Consider the following 18,741-nt stretch of genomic DNA (forward strand, 5'->3'; position numbering starts at 1 on the left):
ACCAACTGGGAAGAGATATGGCCAAAAGACTCTGATGATGATCATGACCTTGATGAACCATCGACATCAACATGTACATCCAAGGATCCAACGTTCATCCCTGACTGTGTTCAAGAGCCACATTTCATCCGGCAATGTGAACTTAATGACCTAGTCCGTGATTTGCACCTGACAAAACAAGAGGCGGAACTTCTGGGATCAAGGCTCCAGCAGTGGAACTTATTGGATGCAGAAACGAACATATCAGTGTACAGGAAAAGGCATGTTCAATTTTCAAGCTATTTCTCAATGCAAGATAATGTGTGCGTATGTACGGATATAAATGGGTTGATGGCGGAGCTAGGAATTCCTTACGTTCCAGAAGAATGGAGGTTATTTATCGACGCGTCAAAGGTCAGCCTTAAAGCTGTCCTTTTACATAATGGAAATAAAAAACCTTCTATACCACTTGCGCACTCAGTGAAGATTAAGGAATCCTATGACACCATGTCAACTTTGCTAAATCTTATAAATTACAAGGACCATTGTTGGCAAATATGTTGTGATCTCAAGGTAGTTGGTGTTTTATTAGGACTGCAGTGCGGTTACACGAAGTACCAATGTTTATGTTTATGGGATAGCCGAGCTGATGACAAACATTATGAAGTGAAGGAATGGGAACCTAGAGTGAATTACGTACCTGGAGAATGCAACGTCAAATACGCTCCTTTGGTAGATCCTAATAAGATATTACTACCGCCACTTCATATCAAGTTAGAACTTATGAAAAACTTTGTCAAAGCCATGGACACATCTGGTGAAGGTTTCAAGTATTTGCGAGATAAGTTCCCTAACCTGAGTGATGCTAAGATTTCAGCGGGAGTGTTTATTGGTCCCCAAATTAGGAAATTAATGCTTGATGATAGCTTTGACAGCAAGTTAAACAGTGCTGAGCTAGCTGCCTGGACAGCATTTAAGTGTGTTGTGCGCAACTTTCTGGGCAATAACAAAGCTGAGAGTTACACAGAAATCGTATAGGACACGATACAGAAATACAAAGAGTTGGGTTGTAGGATGTCTTTAGAAATCCACTTTTTGCACTCCCACCTCAGCTTCTTTCCTGCTAACCTAGGTGCTCTCAGCGACGAACAGGGGAAAAGATTCCACTAGGATATAATGGCAATGGAGAAAAGGTACCAGGGACGATGGGATCCTTCAATGATGGGGGACTATTGTTGGGGTCTTGTTAGAGAATGCAACATTTCTTACAAAAGAAGGAAGTAGTGTACGTTTTTGTAACCCAATGGAAGTTTCATATATTGTGATAGTTTTGATTGTCTTTTCATGACCTTTTGGTACATTTGTATTATTGTTTATTGTAAATTGTCACACTTGTAAATTATATTGTATTATATTATATATATGTGTTTGTGGTAATAAAGCAAAACGTTTTACCTCAACTTAAGAGATCTGAAAGCATTACTATAAGGTGCAATAAACAGTACACACAGTATACATACAAACATATTTATTTCTCTAGAAAGAATAAAGCGATTATTACGAAACTTGGAGGGTTTGTTAAATATGAATCAAAGTATACTTAGATATAATTTCTATGTTAGTATATGCAAGGGGACAAGATCTTGGGGTGTAAAATAAACGAAAAGGGAAATTTTTGAGGGATTTTTCCCGAAAATCCCTCTGTTACGGGAAAATCGTACGTGATGGAGAAAAACCGAGTGCATATTCGAATTCAGCGCAAAAAGCTCCTTTAAGAACAGGTATTTCCTTTTATGTAACAAAACCTTTGTTAACTAGTGTTATATACATATACGTGCATAGTAGATGAGGAATTCTCTGGTCGGGAAGATTATGACTGTATTTTTACGTTCTATAGGGACTTAGAAATTTGTAAGTAGTAATCTGGGAAAACTGAAAAAGTGAGGCAATTCGTGGTCGCTAAAGAAGTGGGGATCCTGTCCTTGTTTCTTCCAAACTGTCCTGTATTGGCTTAAAGAGATGAATTCTAGAAATAATCTAGAATTCTAGTTGATCTATATTTCTTTGTTAAAGACTGTTACAGAATTGGACATTATAATAAAGATTCAAGATCTCCCAACTTTTCAATAAGAAATAAATATATGTAAGTGATATTGTCAAGGAGTTTATACTGTACTTTTATTCAAACATGGTGATTGACCTTGATCCTCTGCTGGGAGGATTTGCAAGTCAGTGTCGAGCAATAAATAAATATTTGAACACAGAGCTTCTGGAACGAGACCAAAAGTTAGGACAAAACGATGGGTGTAAATGGATAATGCAGTACCTCTTTCATTACCATTTGAATTTTTTTTTAACTATTAGAGAAAGAGGAGTCACTAATTTATGTGCGTCATGGAGGGTTAAGAGCTCGTTAGGTCGCTTCGTAAGCGTCAATGAGTTCACTGCAAAGTCTATTGAAGGACTTACGTTGACAATAATGTCCAAGTTCATATCAAGAGTTACGTAATACTCAGCTGAAAGTAGGATAAACGACGCGGAAGACTAGAAAATATGGAAGCTTGAAGTCTATTTTCTTGTCAGAAAGCCACAGGATATATCTTATTGAAACTACCATTGAGCAATTCTATTCTGAAAAACTAAGTTCTAATAACTTACGTGAAGTCTTCGGCAGCCAGTATTTCACGCAGATGGATGGAAGATAGTAGAAAATGAGGAAATACTCTTTTCAGAAGGGCTAAAGCGTGATGGATGATCTTCAAATAAGGAGTTTTTAAGTAACCTGTATTGATAATCTCTGGGTATTATCAGGAACTGCTTCTCGTTTATTAAAACAGTCCTGATATATAAGCATATTGTAAGGATCCCCACGTCTCCGTACCATACAATAGCCATGCGTACTACACATGTTAATATTAAACACAAGCAAGCAGACGACGCGACGGTCCCGAAGAGCAATCGCCAACAGTCGGCAAGACTGAGATCACCGATGGCAGCCGACACTCCAGGATAAAAGGAAGCCGCACGCAGCAATGAGCATCAATCTACCCAGGTTGATCGAACCACCTTAAACCCCTCTCACGACGCTTGCTCACCGAGAGAACCTCACCTGCAAAACCCACGACGCTTGGTCACTGGGTTCCTGTCTTAATCTTACCCAAGTAGATATAGAGGAATTACTTATTATAATTGTGTATATAAGAAGGCTTTTATAATAAAAAGGTGAAGGGAAAGTCAAAAAATCCGAGTACATATAATTGCTCTACCCTTATAAACTAAACTAAAAAAAAAAAAAAAATATGTAGAAAGGATATATACTTATGATAGTACTTTTTAACCAAAGAATCCTATTTCTGTAAATCGTTAAGAGTTGCTTGAATCAACGTATGCCGTATATGACACATCATGAACTACACGGTTGAAACAATGTTTGGAGTCCAGTATTCGTGTTGACTTAGAGAAGTAGATGATAGTTTTCCATTATTTCAGTGCATCATGAAAGAATACTACTTCGTTCCAGTTAAGCTACCTTTTGTTTTCGTAGAAATCGTTTAAGAAAACTAAATTTATTCTGTTGTTCAATTTTGCAGGAGCGTTTGGTGGTACGAACGCAGGTACCACTCCATTTGGGGGATCTGCATTTGGTACCAAACCTAGCACCAGTGGTTTTCAACCCCCGAGCTTTGGGGCTACGGGGCCTTCGTTGTTTGGTGGGAGTACCACGACATCTACAGGCTTATTTGGTGCTGGTGGAACTACTACATTTGGACAGGCTCAAACGACACAACCGTCATTCGGTAAGTTGCACTTTTCTAATTAATCTTACCATCTGCTCTTAAGATGGTTTCAATAGCCACTTATCCAAGTCAGTTTTTTTTTTTTTTTTTAAAATTTATTTATTTACTGTAGATTATTCAATTATTAAAATACGTAATGCCTATCTGGGGGACACTGCATTTCTTGTTTGGAGTTGCTGTTCGTATGTTTATATGGTGTTATTCCAGGAGTTATGAAGTGGGGAGGTGTGAGTAATTTTTTGTATTTTACAGGGTTGTCAGAACATAACAGTACTGAAAGTTAGACATAGTCCATTTTTTGGTTTGTTGCATTGTTATAATGTTGAAATGATGGTTGTATGGAAACGATTAAAAAAAAAAGTGATCCGATATTAGGACTATATATAAAGTATTCAAACTTTGTACAAAAGAAAGAAATGAAATATTTCAGTTTAACGTCCCACGATTATGCATCTTAAGCTAAGGAAGACGGATGATTTAGGCAAGTGAATGATGGAAGAATTGGGGGAAGGGAACGGGGGAGTACACCGAGAAAACCCACGGGTACGATATTATTATCCATAAACTTACTTGACAGGGGATAGAAAAGAAAGAAGAAAGTATACTCTCGTAGCGTTTATAAAACAACAGAAAGAGTTGCGTGTGCGGTAGGCAGTAGGTATACTCTGTTCAGCCTTACTATTGAAATGAAAGTTTGTGCATAACACACTGTAAACCGTAGGCAAGAGGCTGACGCGCTCCAGTTTATCCCGTTTTCCCTTTTAGTACTCTAATTGAAAAAGAAAAAGCTAGCATGCAGTATATTCCGTTTGTCGTCCCTAAAACTACTTTCCTTATAACTTATTACTAACATTGTAGTCGTGTTTTTAAGAAGAAAACAAACTCCCCAGAACCCTACAAAATATTTCAGTTTCTTTCCCGGTAAGAGGCTCTTTCTCCTCAGCATATGCATCAAAATTACCGTATTCGGATGCAAGTTGAATGTATTGAAAAGGTAAGGTGGTTGAGTTTTTAAAATTCTGTTGAGCTCCTGCTTAGCCAAATTGTTAACAAACGCGACTACGTAGTTTGTAGTCCCTTTTGTGCCCCCGATTATATTCAACATTTTTCGCTGCTTACCCATCATAATAAAGTTGGTCACTGGTAGAGCGCTCGCCTCTGGTGCGTGCGATCCCTGATTTGATCCCAGCTCGCGCCAAATGGGGTTTATGGTAGGCAACTACCATGTATGCCTCTAAAACATAATCGTGGGACGTCTAACTGAAATATTTCATTTAATATTTTCGTAATCATGAAACAGTTTTTCGAAAACTACGTGAATTAAAGGAGTAGCAAATTCACATCCAGGAAGTCAGAAATAATTAACACATTCCTCGTAATGAAAAAAAAAAAAAAAAAAACCTTACTATAAATAGCATCGTGCAAAAGAACTGTTTATAACCAGTTGTGGCGTGGTTCCAACCATTGCTTAGAATTGTCGTCATAATGGGAACTGTGCTGAGTGATAAGTGTGTAAAAAGATCGTAAATGTAAGTAATATGCAAATGCAAGTTATGCAGTCTCATGCTAAAGTACCGACCCACTTGAAAAATATCAAGATGACTAATCAGTAATTTTTTTTTTTTTTTTTTTTAATACAGATAACTCAAATACCTCCTTCTCTAGGAGCTCAGAATATCAAACAGGACCTATATCTCCAGTATTAGCTATCTTCTCGAGAGGGAGGGAGATTTAAAGTAAACAGAGTGTACGATCAGGAAACCATAGTTTTCTTAAAAAGAAGTGTATAAAGTCGAAATTAATTAGGCTCTTCACTTGTGTGGTAAAATCAAACAATTTGTACGAAAACAAATTCAGTGATTAAGATTATTCTCCCCGATAGCGTAATTGCTAAAGCGTTCACTATTGGACCAGATAAGGTTTCGTATCTAATTGTCCATGGATTGGGACCATTTTTTCGAGAGCAAATTGATCGCTTGAAGGCTTGCGAGTTTCTTGTCTGCTTCGATTGGACTTTATAAACAAAGTTAATTTAGAAGGGGCAAATGGATATACTTGCAAGGTTCTGGGACAGTGGCAGTAAAATGTTGTTATGCGTTACGTAACCAGTGTGTTCCTAATGAAAAGGTCTGCAGAACTGTTAACCTAGTTTCTGAAAGGATTTTTTTCCTTGCCACTCACAAAATTGTTATAAATTTCCACAGATGATCCAAGCGTTAGTTTTCTCTTCTTTCTTCGTCTTTAGGATCACATCATACAAGCAACTTAACGAAAAGCTTGGCAACTCTCGGTACATGCGTCTTGCATCTTTTCCATGGTGCGATGAAAGCTATTGATGAATCGGTGGACTGCAATATGTGCAACATACTACATCACTGGCACTACTTATTCAGTGACAGAAAGTTTACTGTGATCACAGGATATACATTCCTAGCTCTGTGGCGTCCGCTGTTTAAAAATTGCTTCTTGTTTCCAGAGGCATTGACAATTTAGGACTATTTAATTTGAGTATTTCAACAGGCGGTGCTGAAGGATCGCAGCAAACAATCAATTTATACAGTGCAAACTGACTTTCTGCAAAATGGTAGACATTGAAAGCCAGCCAGCCCTTTTTTGGCTAAGTTTCAGATTTAAAGATCAATGTCCCTATATCGTTCGTTGTGAGGGGAAACTTTTACAAGACCTCGTGATTCGATATGTGAAATCAGAAGTACTGCAATCTACAGATATAGGGCTATTAAGGTGATAAAAGCAGAAAATCATTGAGCAAAAGTGTCGGTATTAGATTTGCTGTCAAACATTTTCTCGAACACATAAGAGCAGAGGACAGGAAACATCAGAAACTGGAATTTTTATATGACTACCGCTGTATCCTAACTTCCATGATTGCCAAAGCAACAATGAATTTCTTCAAAGTACAAATCAGTTAAAGGTCTGTCTTCGTAAGATCCTCTGATAATTCAGCATTCACCGCATGTAGATCAAAAAAGATGCTCTTCATACGTGTGACATCATAGATGACGTGTTTGCTGAAATCTCTAGAAACAAATATTCTCTCTCTCTCTCTCTCCTGTCCAACCACAGAACTCCAAAGACAGAATGTGTGTCGGTTTTCCCGGGGTTCTTCCATTTTCTTCATTCCACAATTTCATTCATTTCTCATCAGTCTCCTTTAGCCTAGCAGGCATAACCGTGAGACATAAAACTGAAAGATTTAATTTCATCTTTCTGCAAAGACAATAGTAGTCTTGCAGAATTGCAACAAATTAGAATTTGACGGTAGTTATAGCAAGTTACGTGCTAGCTCTGAAGGGTATAAACATGTATGAAAGGTAGTAAAAATCGGGCTGTCATTCTCGCATGGGAATGCAACATTTGGGAGAAGAGTTTTCCGCCACTGAGTCATTTTTAATGGAGAATATACATGGAAAGACAATTGTACCACAAAGACATATTCATAACGAGGTACAAGAGGCAGGAAATATTTAACAGTGCAAACCAGCAGAAGGATCCTGCTTTACATGAAAGCCTTCCAGAGAGGCTACGAAGAGTACTTGCATTAACAGAAGGCAGAGATAAATGAGGACAACAAAAAGGAAGCTGAGAAGAAAATGTTGGATACACAACTAAGTGACGTAGAGCAACAGAAGATACGTCTTAAAAGGGAAAATGATGAAAAGGAGCTAGCCGTTGAAACCGAACCGAATGAGATCAAGAAGAAAAGGGTTTCCTTGACGTAAGTTTCAATAACTTCCTGTCGCGAAGGCCAGTGTTTGGTCACCATTTTGCGTTACTTATTTTCAATTATAGATTAATCGGTTTAAATGAAAATAAACTGTTCTCCACTTCTGTATGAAAATTCTGGTCATATTTGTACTATTTTATTTAGAGATACTTAATGTTATTTGTAGACAGTTGTGCAGTTCCTTTTAAAAAATAGTGACAATATGTATGAAAATAAAAGCAAAGTCGGTTAAAAAAAAAAAAAAAAACTGCTGAAGACAAATTGTCAGATTGCTGAGGAAAGATCGCTGTAGGGGAGGAGAGGAAACAACTTTTGACAAGAATTTCATAAGGTTATGAAATTCTTGTGAAAAGTCAGGAAGTTATGGAAACTATCAGAAGCTGTAGGAATCCTCCAATAGTAAGATTTACATATTGGTAAAGAATGTTAAAATAGTAGAGCATGCCGGAAAATTGCGTACCCTTATTGATTTATCTTTGAGATTACTAAAGCTAAATGTTTGAAACTGGATCAGAGAAAAGTTAATACGTTTTAACTTTAATTACAATAAGGAATTCCTACGCACGATACCATTTCAATATTATTAGGTTTAAAGAACATACGCGTAAATTGCTAGAGGTACGAAATTAAGGACACTGGTAACTATCGTGGCTTGATCCGACGCTGGTAAAAGTTCCTTTGCACAATTTTTCGTGTGTAAGGTGCTTATTATAATAGTAATAATGTATGCTTGGGAAGTTTTTAACTTTATTTTGTTGTAAATGTCAAGGTTTTTCAGGTAATGCATCAACAGGTATATTTGGGTCTGCCCAGCCAAACACTTCCACTGGCCTCTTTGGCAGTAGTGGATCGGCATTTGGACAGAACAAGGCTTCCTTCGGATTTGGTGCAAGTGGCGGGACTAGTCTATTTGGACAGCAGCAGCAACAGACGCCATCTTTGTTTGGACAGAGTAGTACGACTACCAACACTAATCTCTTTGGCCCTGGAGGTGAGAGACACTCATTCTTACAAAAAATGAAGTAATCGAATAAAAATCGTAGCTGTTTCAATTAACAAGTTACAAACCTTGGTATCAAGTCTGTTAGATGGATTTTTTTATGAGCGAATTTCAAATACTACCGCAGCTTTCATTAGAAAAGAAATAAAGTAAAGCTTTCTATCTTGACGTAAGTTTCTTTTTATTCGGTTATATGTTGTTTGCACAGATAGTGCAAATATAGTCAGTTTTTATTCCCAACTAGGAATTATCAGGTAACTTGTTCTTTGCACAGGGAGAATGTTTTCATTTTGAACATAAAGGGCACAAGCAAAATCTTCGATCTTTTAAATAGAAATTTTCAGTGTAGAAGCACGAGACACTCTAAATTAGCTGTATATATAATATTGGCGGGATCCAACGTAAAATTCAAAATGGCGGCCATTTTCCAACTAGCAGGTATGAACGCTACAGGGTGCAATTTTCGGACTTCTAAGTTGAAATTTTGAGGGTAAAAGAAAATACATTGTAAATTTGCTGTATAGATTTTCTCGGCGATGCAATGTAAAATTTCAAAATGGCGGTCATTGTTTCAAAACAGTAGTGAACAGAAAATTGTTGCAAGTCGCGAGAATGACAATCTTGAAATATAAATCACATTTTAACACTTTTACCCCAAAGACATTGAAATATTTCGAAAAAACCCAATTAAACCTGAAAATACCCATATGGGCCCAGGTGCGTTGTATTTTTTCAAAAATACCCGGGTTTTTTAAAACTGGCTTCGAGCAGACTTTGCCCTATCAAGCATATGTACCAACACTGCTCGGAGATGACCACAGAACGATCTTTCAACTTTGTATTATCCATATAGATCTCTTCGTCGCTTCCATGTTCTACTTCCATTGTGATGGTCGTAGTATTTACTTGACTGATTTCTTCCTTAGTCCGATTGTTTGTCTCCTTGTCTATTGTCACTCAGCACATTTTATGTTTCCAATTCAATTAAGAATCCCGACAAGTATTTGACTTCTTATTTTTCATACTGGCTTGGCCCCTTCTTTACTCTTGTCGCGTAGCTGTAGCAAAAAATTAACATCCTACTGTGTTTAATGATTTTAAGTTAGTGCTTTTGTCACTGTGTTTTCATGTTTTCTATCTTATCTTTCATCTCGGAGTTGTTACTGAATTTTTAGACATGTAAAAAGACCTTTGCAGTATAACGCACCCACTCCAGTCTCTCATAGTCTTGGTGATTCAATGGTAGAGCGTTCACCTTTGGTGCATAGGTCCCGGGTTCAGGCCCAGCTCTCGCCAAGTGAACTTTGTGGTGGACAAACACCGTGTGCGTGGATTTCCTCGGAGCTCTCCCGTTTCGTCCCACTTTCTTCATTCCATCATTTCATTCATTTTTCATCATCGTCTCCTTTAGCCTAGCCGGCATAATTGTGGGACGTAAAACTCACAAGATTTCATTTCATTTTCTTCCTCATTTATAATTAATTCCTTGTGAGTGTAGATTCTTCGTGTTAGTTTACTTGTAGGATCCTCGATATTTAAAATCAAAAAGCTCAGTTATAGATCTTATTATTAAGCTGTACCTCCAGCAGCCATTATGTAAGCCATTTGTTACATATTTTGATGCAAAGGCTTTTAAAGAAAAGCTCCAAAAGGGTGAAAAATATAAGCCATCCTTTGTTTAAGATGAATTTGTACAACTTTGATACAAGAAGATTGGAGATTATATCGTAACTTCTGAATAAAACTAGTGGACGTAATAGAATACGGCAGTCTTCGTACCTATCTTTCTATTCTTTTTAACACCATTTTGTCTGATACGTATTTCAAGAAATCTATGATTAATCTGTATTTAATTTTTCAGGCTTTGGCTCAGCACCAGGAGGGCCCGTTGGAACAGTGATTAAATTTACGCCGTCCAACGGTAGCGATACAATGGTTAAGAATGGCGTGACTCAGACCATTAATACGAGACATCAATGTATCACTTGTATGAAAGAATATGAAATGAAATCCTTGGAAGAACTTCGGTTGGAGGACTACGCGGCCAACCGAAAAGGACCACAAGGAGGAAATTTGTTTGGTGGTGCTCAGTCTACTCAATCGTCACTCTTTGGAGCAGCTGCTAGCACAAGTTCTGGTGGACTCTTCGCCCAAAACCAAAAGCCCTTGTTTGGGAACACAGGCCAGAGTAAGTACTTTCTGCTTTTCTTGAATCGTGTTACTGTAGTGATCATCCCAAATAGTTAATTTTTTACCCATAGGTTTGATCACGTTATTATATTGTGCAGTTCCCTTCCCCCTTTTGTAGATAGTCACGGTTTGAGTTCCATAAAGAGGACACACTTTATTAAAATTGTAAACAAAATGTACTTACCCCCAAAACACCCTTTTAATTGTTTACGTTTCGGTATTGCCATCGATTGTAGGTCAGATGATAATCAAGCTTTTTTAGATGAAATATGGAAAATTTGGGAGAATTTCAAACCAAGATGTTTCTTAATTACGAATAGTCATCTTTGTAAGATACCACTTAGTTCAAAGACGAGTCATAAAGGTACAAATTTAGTTGAAATATTGCTGGAAATCCATAAGACACAGAAAAATGTAGTGAACAGCAATATAGTTCGTCAAGCAATAGTAGTTTTCTGAAAGGACACTGAGTGTGGCAAAAATCATTTGCTGAAACGTACGCAGTTCAATAAGTGAAAGCCAATTCTTAATAACTGCTTCCGTCAGGTCTTGTATCCATATTGTCAAAGTAAACACAATACACCGAGCAAGGCTGTATGATATATATCACACACACAATTATGTAACAGTTTCAATACGATAACAGTCTTCATCAGAATGTTATATAGCCTTGCTCAGTATATTGTGATTAGTTTCTAATAAGTATTTAGTATAAAGTAGATACTTTCAAGTATCTAGGATCAATATTGACAAACGAAAACCATATTCACGAAGAAATTAAATGTCGACTAAAAACAGGAAATTCGTGTGTTATTATTCAGTTCAAAATACCTTGTTGTCTCTTATTCTGTCGAGCAATTTGAAGCTTAAAATATATAGTAATAATGCCTCTTGTGTTATATGGTTGCGAAACATGGTCGCTTACTCTGAGGGAATAACATAGAACTAAAAGTATTTGAGAACAAAGTCCTGAGACGAATATTCGGACGCAAGTGGAACGGGAATGGGGAATGGCGGAAACTTCATAACTAGGAACTACATAATTTATGTCGGTGCATGCGGTCTCGGGTTCGATTCCCGGTGGGGTCACTCGGTTGGAAAAGTGTAACACGCTTTTTCAGGCCAGCCACCCTGAATGAGGTTTTCCTCATTCACCAAGCAAATGATGGGGTGGTCCATAACTTATAGGTCCCAGGCCACTTCCTTCCTTCCCTTTCTGCTGACTGTGTGCTTGCCGAGGGACGTCATCCCTCACATCGTGACGGGCTAAATAGCCTTCGATGCCGAAAGCCCAGAAATCTAAATCCTATAATTTATACGGTCTACCAAACATTGTTAGAATCATCAAATTTAGGAGGCTCAGGTGGATAGGTGTAGTCACAATAGAAGTAGGAACACTTTCAAAGTCTTGGCGGAAGAGCAATCGGAAAACGACCATTAGGAAGATCTAGGCATAGTTGGGAACATATTATTAAGATGAATCTCGCAGCAATAGGAATACAAAGTAGAAACTGGATCTAGTTGGCTAAGGATAGAAGTCAGTGGAGAGTTTTTGTGAATGCGGTATAGAACCTTTGGGTTCCATAGGATATGGAGTTAGTTCAGTTAGTTAATTTGTATTTGATGACTATGAATGTTTTTGGTATCTCATTGGAGGGCACATATATTTGAGATTTCGGGAGTTTTATGGCAGTATTCTTTGTGGCTGTGACCTTGATCACATTGCTTATATGAATATGATGTTTTGGAAAACATTGTGGAACTTGAAACATACTTTGATAATACTTTGATAATACTTTGATCTACGCATCTTATGTTTAATCCGATAATAAAATTTTAATATCTTAATGCATAATGGTAATGTTCCTGATTAAATTTTAGCTTGCTGAGTTGCATGGTTCAACAGGTTTCCGCGTAAATGCTGGTGATCACTAAAATTTATTGAGGTTCAAGGTATTTTCAATGCAACAATATTTCTAAGGAAAAAAAAAAGAAACTTTATTGAAGTTCTCGGGTTGAATTGTTTATTGTAACATCTCGTTTATCTAAATTTAATTTAGAATCTTTCGCTCTGATTAAAATTCTAATACAAATATTTGTTCTATGCAAGAGGTTCTCAGAAGAATCTAGAAGTCTTTATCTTGAAAACGTACTTTTAGCAAAAATCTAAAGCACAAGAGTTTTTAAATCATGGTATTTGTAGCATTGATACTTGTTTCAGCAAGATAACGTCCACATTAGAGAGAATAATTAGATGTGTGTGGAGGCACGAATTTTTCGCAATGCGCGATAAAACGAAATGCGTCAGAATTAAGTAATTTTCAGTTTCTTTATGTTTTATGATTTGTGTATTTTCATTGGTTTCCGTTGCGCGATAAAACGCAAATTTGGCAGTTTTGCGCGAAATTTCTAACAACATGCGAAATTAAAAAAAAAAAAAAAAAAAAAAAAAACGTTGTCATTTATTTAAGAACGCCAGTTTTCTGCTGACGTAACGGTAGAACGTGGCATGAACGTGCGTTTTGAGTGAGTCAGACACGACTATAGAAAACAAGTTGCGTATTAGGTATCACCATCGCAGTTGGATGGGGAAGAGCCGTTTTAATGAGCTAGCCAATGGCATCATTGCAGACACCTTCTGTCTTTTGCTACTCAAAATCAACCGCATGAAGTAGCAGTATACCGCCTGTCTTGTCATCGGCGCTGACGCCAAACTGAACGCGCCATCACCTTTATTTGAATATGCGTGATCTGTGAATAAAAGGAACAATTGTAAAAATGTCAGGGAGTATCTTTTCCACTACAGCTACAAAATACAAAACTTTATTTGGAAAACGCGACAAAACGCGAAATATGAAAAACGAAACGCAAAATTTTCAAATTCTTAGTGCGAAAAACTCGTGCTCCTAGATATGTGTTACCGTACATTTCGAATATTTTCTGGAATCAGAATTAAATTAACTGAGTGAACAAATTACTCTACAGTAACATAAGAATATACCTACACGTAGTTATGCTGCTCTATTGTGACTAAGTAGCTATCCAAAAGTATAAAGCGTTTTAAGCAACACCCAGCATCTGCAGAGAGACTCGGTCAATGGTGAAGACGTGTAGGCTGAAATTACAACAAGAACAAGAATTTTAGGATGATCATGAAAGAATGGATCAAAAGCTTGTGATCTTGGCCAAGAATTTTAGGAATAATTAAAAAAAAAAAAAATCAAAAGATTATGATCTTGGCCAATAGTTAGTCTTTGAATCAGGGGGACCACACTATTTGTAATCCTCCAGATATAAGGCCTATAAGATAATTTTTGCCTGCAATATATTGGATCTTTTGATTTAAAAAATATATATATATATATATATATTGTTCGCCGGATGAAAATTACTTTCATGATTTCTTCGATATTTCCTGGTTTTAACCCTTAACGAGTTTTCGTAACCATTTGGTTACACATGTTTTGATCTTGCCTATTGCGTTTGAAGACTATTATTTTTAGGTATTGTTCCTTGTGGTTATTTGTGTACATGCTTTCCGCGATCCAGAGAAGCTATTGCTTCCTGGTGACAACTCTGGTAAATTTTACGCGGAAGGTAGTCTGTGGATATATTGTTTTGCGAGCAGTGCCGGAAACAGACAGAAAAGATAGTGAACCGTTAAGGGTTAACTTCGGTGCTGTTAGGAAACCCATTGAGTAGATTAATCTCACCCAGATTTTAAGGGATGGACAAGATTTTCAGGAATTCGATCTCTCTAACATATACTCCTGTGACACCTTCATTGTTGGAAGAGCAGAGGAAAACTTCAGACATTACCCGGATTTGAGTTTCGATAATCTATAATTCTTGTTGAGGATCATTGATTCTTTGCGAACATGAATACGTGAACTCAGGAATTAAGATTTTTAGATCAGAAATTTATTTTTTTATATAAAACTAATAAAAAAATATTTATGTATTACTTTAGCACTGAGTACATTTACTGCAAGGGGTGTTGACAGTTCATATCGAAAGAAAGAGTTTGTAGTTGATAAAATTTTACATATGTGATATTGTAAGTAACTTCTTTATTACTTCCGCAGCAACGTCAGCTTTTGGTACTGGTACTGGTCAAGGACTGTTCGGATCGACCAATCAGCAAGGCACTAGTCTGTTCGGGAAACCAACTGCTTTTGGAACAGGGACTGCCACCACGAATACAGGTTTTTCGTTCAACACCACAACACCAGGCGTATTTGGTGCCAATAATCAGAACAAGCAACCCTTTGGATGTAAGTATTTTTCCTTCTTTTGTCCTTTGTTTCTTTAGTAGAATATTTGTGGTATTCATTTGGCTGTTCTGCGACAAACAACCATCATTAATCGTGATTGGATATGTCTTCATACCCAATGATAAATAATTTATATATTAAAATGCTAGGTTTATATTTGTGGTCAAGAAAAGTTCATATGTTTGTCGCCCATCCTTTCAACAGTGAGTTCTCGGGAACTATAGACTTTAGAAAGATGCCGCTTTTGTGTAGATTGTTCAGTACTGATTGAATATTTAAAAAAAGCCGTTATTTCTTTATTACATTTTTCAGGGGTGCACTGGAAGTGTTTAAATTAAAAAAAAAAAAAAAAAAAATGTCATATCCTACAAGTTATATATTCCAACACCACACATTTTTATACGACTTTAGTATATCTCTCCGGCGTTTATTCATGGCCAAATGATAATGAAAAACTAAGGATAACCATTTCTCCAGTCTTAAGATGAATCTTTATTGTTTGAAGTGTTTTTTACCAATAAACACAATATATCACTGATATTATAATTGTGTATGTAATGTATTTGCTTATTACATACTGCATGCAAGAAGAAAGAAAACACTGATCATACATGAATTACAAAATCCAACCGGAAGTAGGCTCAAATATTGCAAACGTTGCGAGATATTGAAAAAATAATTGAAAAAACTCCTCTTTATGATACCTCTTGCTGATTTTTATCAAGACGTCCTTCACTCGTATTTAAAGGGACATGTACAGATGTTGTGAGGAATGACAAGGAAATTCATGCTCACATGTGAATGATGCGCTGTGTAAAGAGCGCAGGTTCAGCTAGTATCATATAATAATTCTACTGTTGTAAGGAACAAAATGTTTATTTCATGAAAATTGGTTAAATATTAAACTTAAAACAGTCATCAATAAGGAATTAATTCCCGCCCACCTTGTGTATGCTGTGTAGATTCACGTAGAGTGGATACCAGCATCCAAGAAAGAACCGAAGACGCACTTTATTTATTTATTTATGACTTCTTTTACGTGGCGAAGTTAAGGCTCTGCAGCCTTCTCCGAGCACTTAACCACGTGCATACATTTTTTTTTTTTAAAAAAAAGCACCAATATATAGAAAATATTAACAATTACAAAAGAAAAGTATTGAACCACATAAAAAAAAGAATATACTACTTAAGTAAAAAAAAAAAATAAAACACTTCAAAAACAAAAATTGAAAATAATATACAATATAGGAAACAAAATAACATGGAGAAACTTAAAATGCATATTGCATATAGCGGTACCAGAAGTATGAATATATAAACTGTACAAATTAACATAGGTTACCTATTGGTTGTGTGTTTATATGTGGGTTATTAATAATCTCGTAAAACGAAGATGACTCATGAGCTACCAGTATCCTTATCTTTACTTAAGGGAATTTACAGATTTTTAAAATTTGGCAACTGTGAAAACGTTGTGTATTAATTGAGGTAGACTGTTCCAGAGGCGTGTAGTACTTACTGTGAAGGATTTTGAGTATGAATCAGAATTGTAACTGGGTATGGAGAGCAAGAAATTATCTTGTGATCTTGTGCTTCTAGTATGAAAGTCTAATAAATATAAAAATCTACGGGCTAGATACGATGGTTCTGACGTAGTATTTTGTACAATAGGGTAAGATTATGTAAATTTCTTCTTCCAACTAACGTCAGCCATGACAGTTTTTTATAAAAGGATGTGAGATGTTCCCTGTAAGATATATTGAAAATAAATCTAATGCAGGCATTTTGCACTCTTTGCAAACGCTTTGATTGATTTTCTGTTGGATCAGAATAGACTGAGTCGCAATAGTCAAGATGTGGAAACACCAGTACCTTGACAAGTTTGATCTTCAGGGATATTGGTAAGAAATTTCTTAGTCGATTTAACGTATGCAGGGCACCAAATGCTCTCTTACAAACTCAATTTATTTGATCTGCCCAGGAGAGATTTTGATTTAGTATGACTCCCAAATTTTTGACAGTTGTGGAGAATGGAATAACAGTATTGGACAATTTTATATTTGGGAGCTGATATATATTAATAGAAGGGAGAATTCTTGGGGAGCCAATTAAGATGCACTGCGATTTTGTTGCATTTAATTTTAATCCATGAGCTGTAGACCAGTCGTTGATTTTGTTTAACTCAGTATTTATTTTCTCAATCGCATTATTAATATCTTGTTGGGGAAAAGAAGCATATAACTGAAAATCATCAGCGTAAATATGGTATTTACAATATGTGAGAATTTTAGGGAGATCATTAATGTAAAGGGCAAAGAGAAGGGGACCTAGTACGCTACCTTGCGGCACTCCACTGTTGATACAATGCCATGTCGATATATGATCCTGATTGATCACTACTCTTTGTTTACGTTCGTGAAGGTAAGAATGAAACCATTTAACCACTGATTCAGAAAAATTAAACAATAATGATAATTTCTGAAGTAATATGTCAAAATCAATCGTTTGAAATGCTTTACTATAGTCAAGTAGTCAGGAGCGTTAGTTTTCTGTTATCAATAGCCCATCTTATATCCTCCGTTACGTTTACTAGTTCAGTGTATGTGCTATGATTACTTCGAAAACCAGATTGAAATGTATCCAATAAATTATTTGTTGTTAAGTATTCCCGAATTTGATCATTTACAATATATTCAAAAACTTTTGAAAGCACGGGAAGGACACTGATAGGACGATATTCTGCGATATTGTCAGAGTTGTTCTTTTTTGGAAGTGGGCGGACCTTAGCGAGTTTCCATACTGTGGGAAAAGTACCTGTGGAAAGAGAGTAATTAAATGTCAGTGATAGGATTAAGTACATGCGGTAGGATTTTCCTGATCATGGTTATTGAAATATCATCTGTACCAGTGACTTGAGATTTAATTCTTTGGATCGCTTTTAATACATGTGCAGGCTGTACGTGAGAAAACGAGAACAGAGAATTAATTTCCGAAGCGACAATATTATTCATTGTTTGCAGTTTCATAGAGGTTGGTATCATTTGGCTTTGACAGAAAAAAGTGTTCAATTCATCTGGCGGATAGTGAACTGCGTTCTTGGCTATATTACTCCCAACACCTAATACTTTTAGCCGTTTCCAAAGAACTGCTCCATTATTTTTGAATTCAAGTATTTCATAGGCAAAGCGCCGCTTTGCCTTCCTTACTTCTTGAGTGCAACGGTTTCTTAATATTCTATAGTTTTCGACTTTTGTATTGGGATTTATTGTGCTATCACTGGAAGGATCACTATTTTTAACATGTCTCCTGTATGCTCTATAAGCTTTATCTCTCCGCGCCATTAACGAACGTAATTCATCGGTTAACCATGGTGATGGAGGTTGCGAAACGCGTTTCTTAACTACAGGGGCGTGTCTATCATACAAATTTATTATTAAAGAATTTAGAGTATTTACCTGCTCGTCAATTGTAGGGAGGCAGTTTATTGAGTGCCACGGCAAGCAGGCAGCGTCGATGTTCAGGTCTACTTCATTCATGTACCTAAAGTCTCTGTATGATGTGAATTTAGTTTTATATTGCGGAACTCGAAGTTTGTAGGATATATATAACATATCATGGTACGAGATGCCGGGTGTATGGATTTGACCGTGGCTAATAACAGGTTCTTCCTTGGATACGAGTATCACGTCTATCCATGATTCTGAGTTCCTTATGTGATGGGTTGGACCAAGAGGACAGATAGCAAGGTTAAGGCCC

At 36.6% G+C, this 18,741-nt stretch overlaps 1 protein-coding gene across 2 annotated transcripts in view; it reads left to right on the plus strand.

The window, feature by feature from the left end:
- The window catches only part of LOC145681224 (nuclear pore complex protein Nup98-Nup96-like), a 149,165-nt gene that overhangs the window by 16,194 nt on the left and 114,230 nt on the right, over positions 1–18,741 (plus strand). Inside the window, exons 3-6 of one of the 2 annotated variants that reach the window (XM_081752766.1) lie at positions 3,570–3,776; positions 8,291–8,512; positions 10,383–10,709; positions 14,797–14,985. In XM_081752766.1, the coding sequence (XP_081608892.1) occupies positions 3,570–3,776; positions 8,291–8,512; positions 10,383–10,709; positions 14,797–14,985 (945 nt within the window). The remainder of the gene's footprint in view (positions 1–3,569; positions 3,777–8,290; positions 8,513–10,382; positions 10,710–14,796; positions 14,986–18,741) is intronic. The other variant, XM_081752767.1, reaches the window with a different exon arrangement.

The sequence above is a fragment of the Thermobia domestica genome, chromosome 3, assembly GCF_964235325.1.
Source record: "Thermobia domestica chromosome 3, izTheDome1.hap1.1, whole genome shotgun sequence".
NCBI lineage: Eukaryota > Metazoa > Arthropoda > Insecta > Zygentoma > Lepismatidae > Thermobia > Thermobia domestica.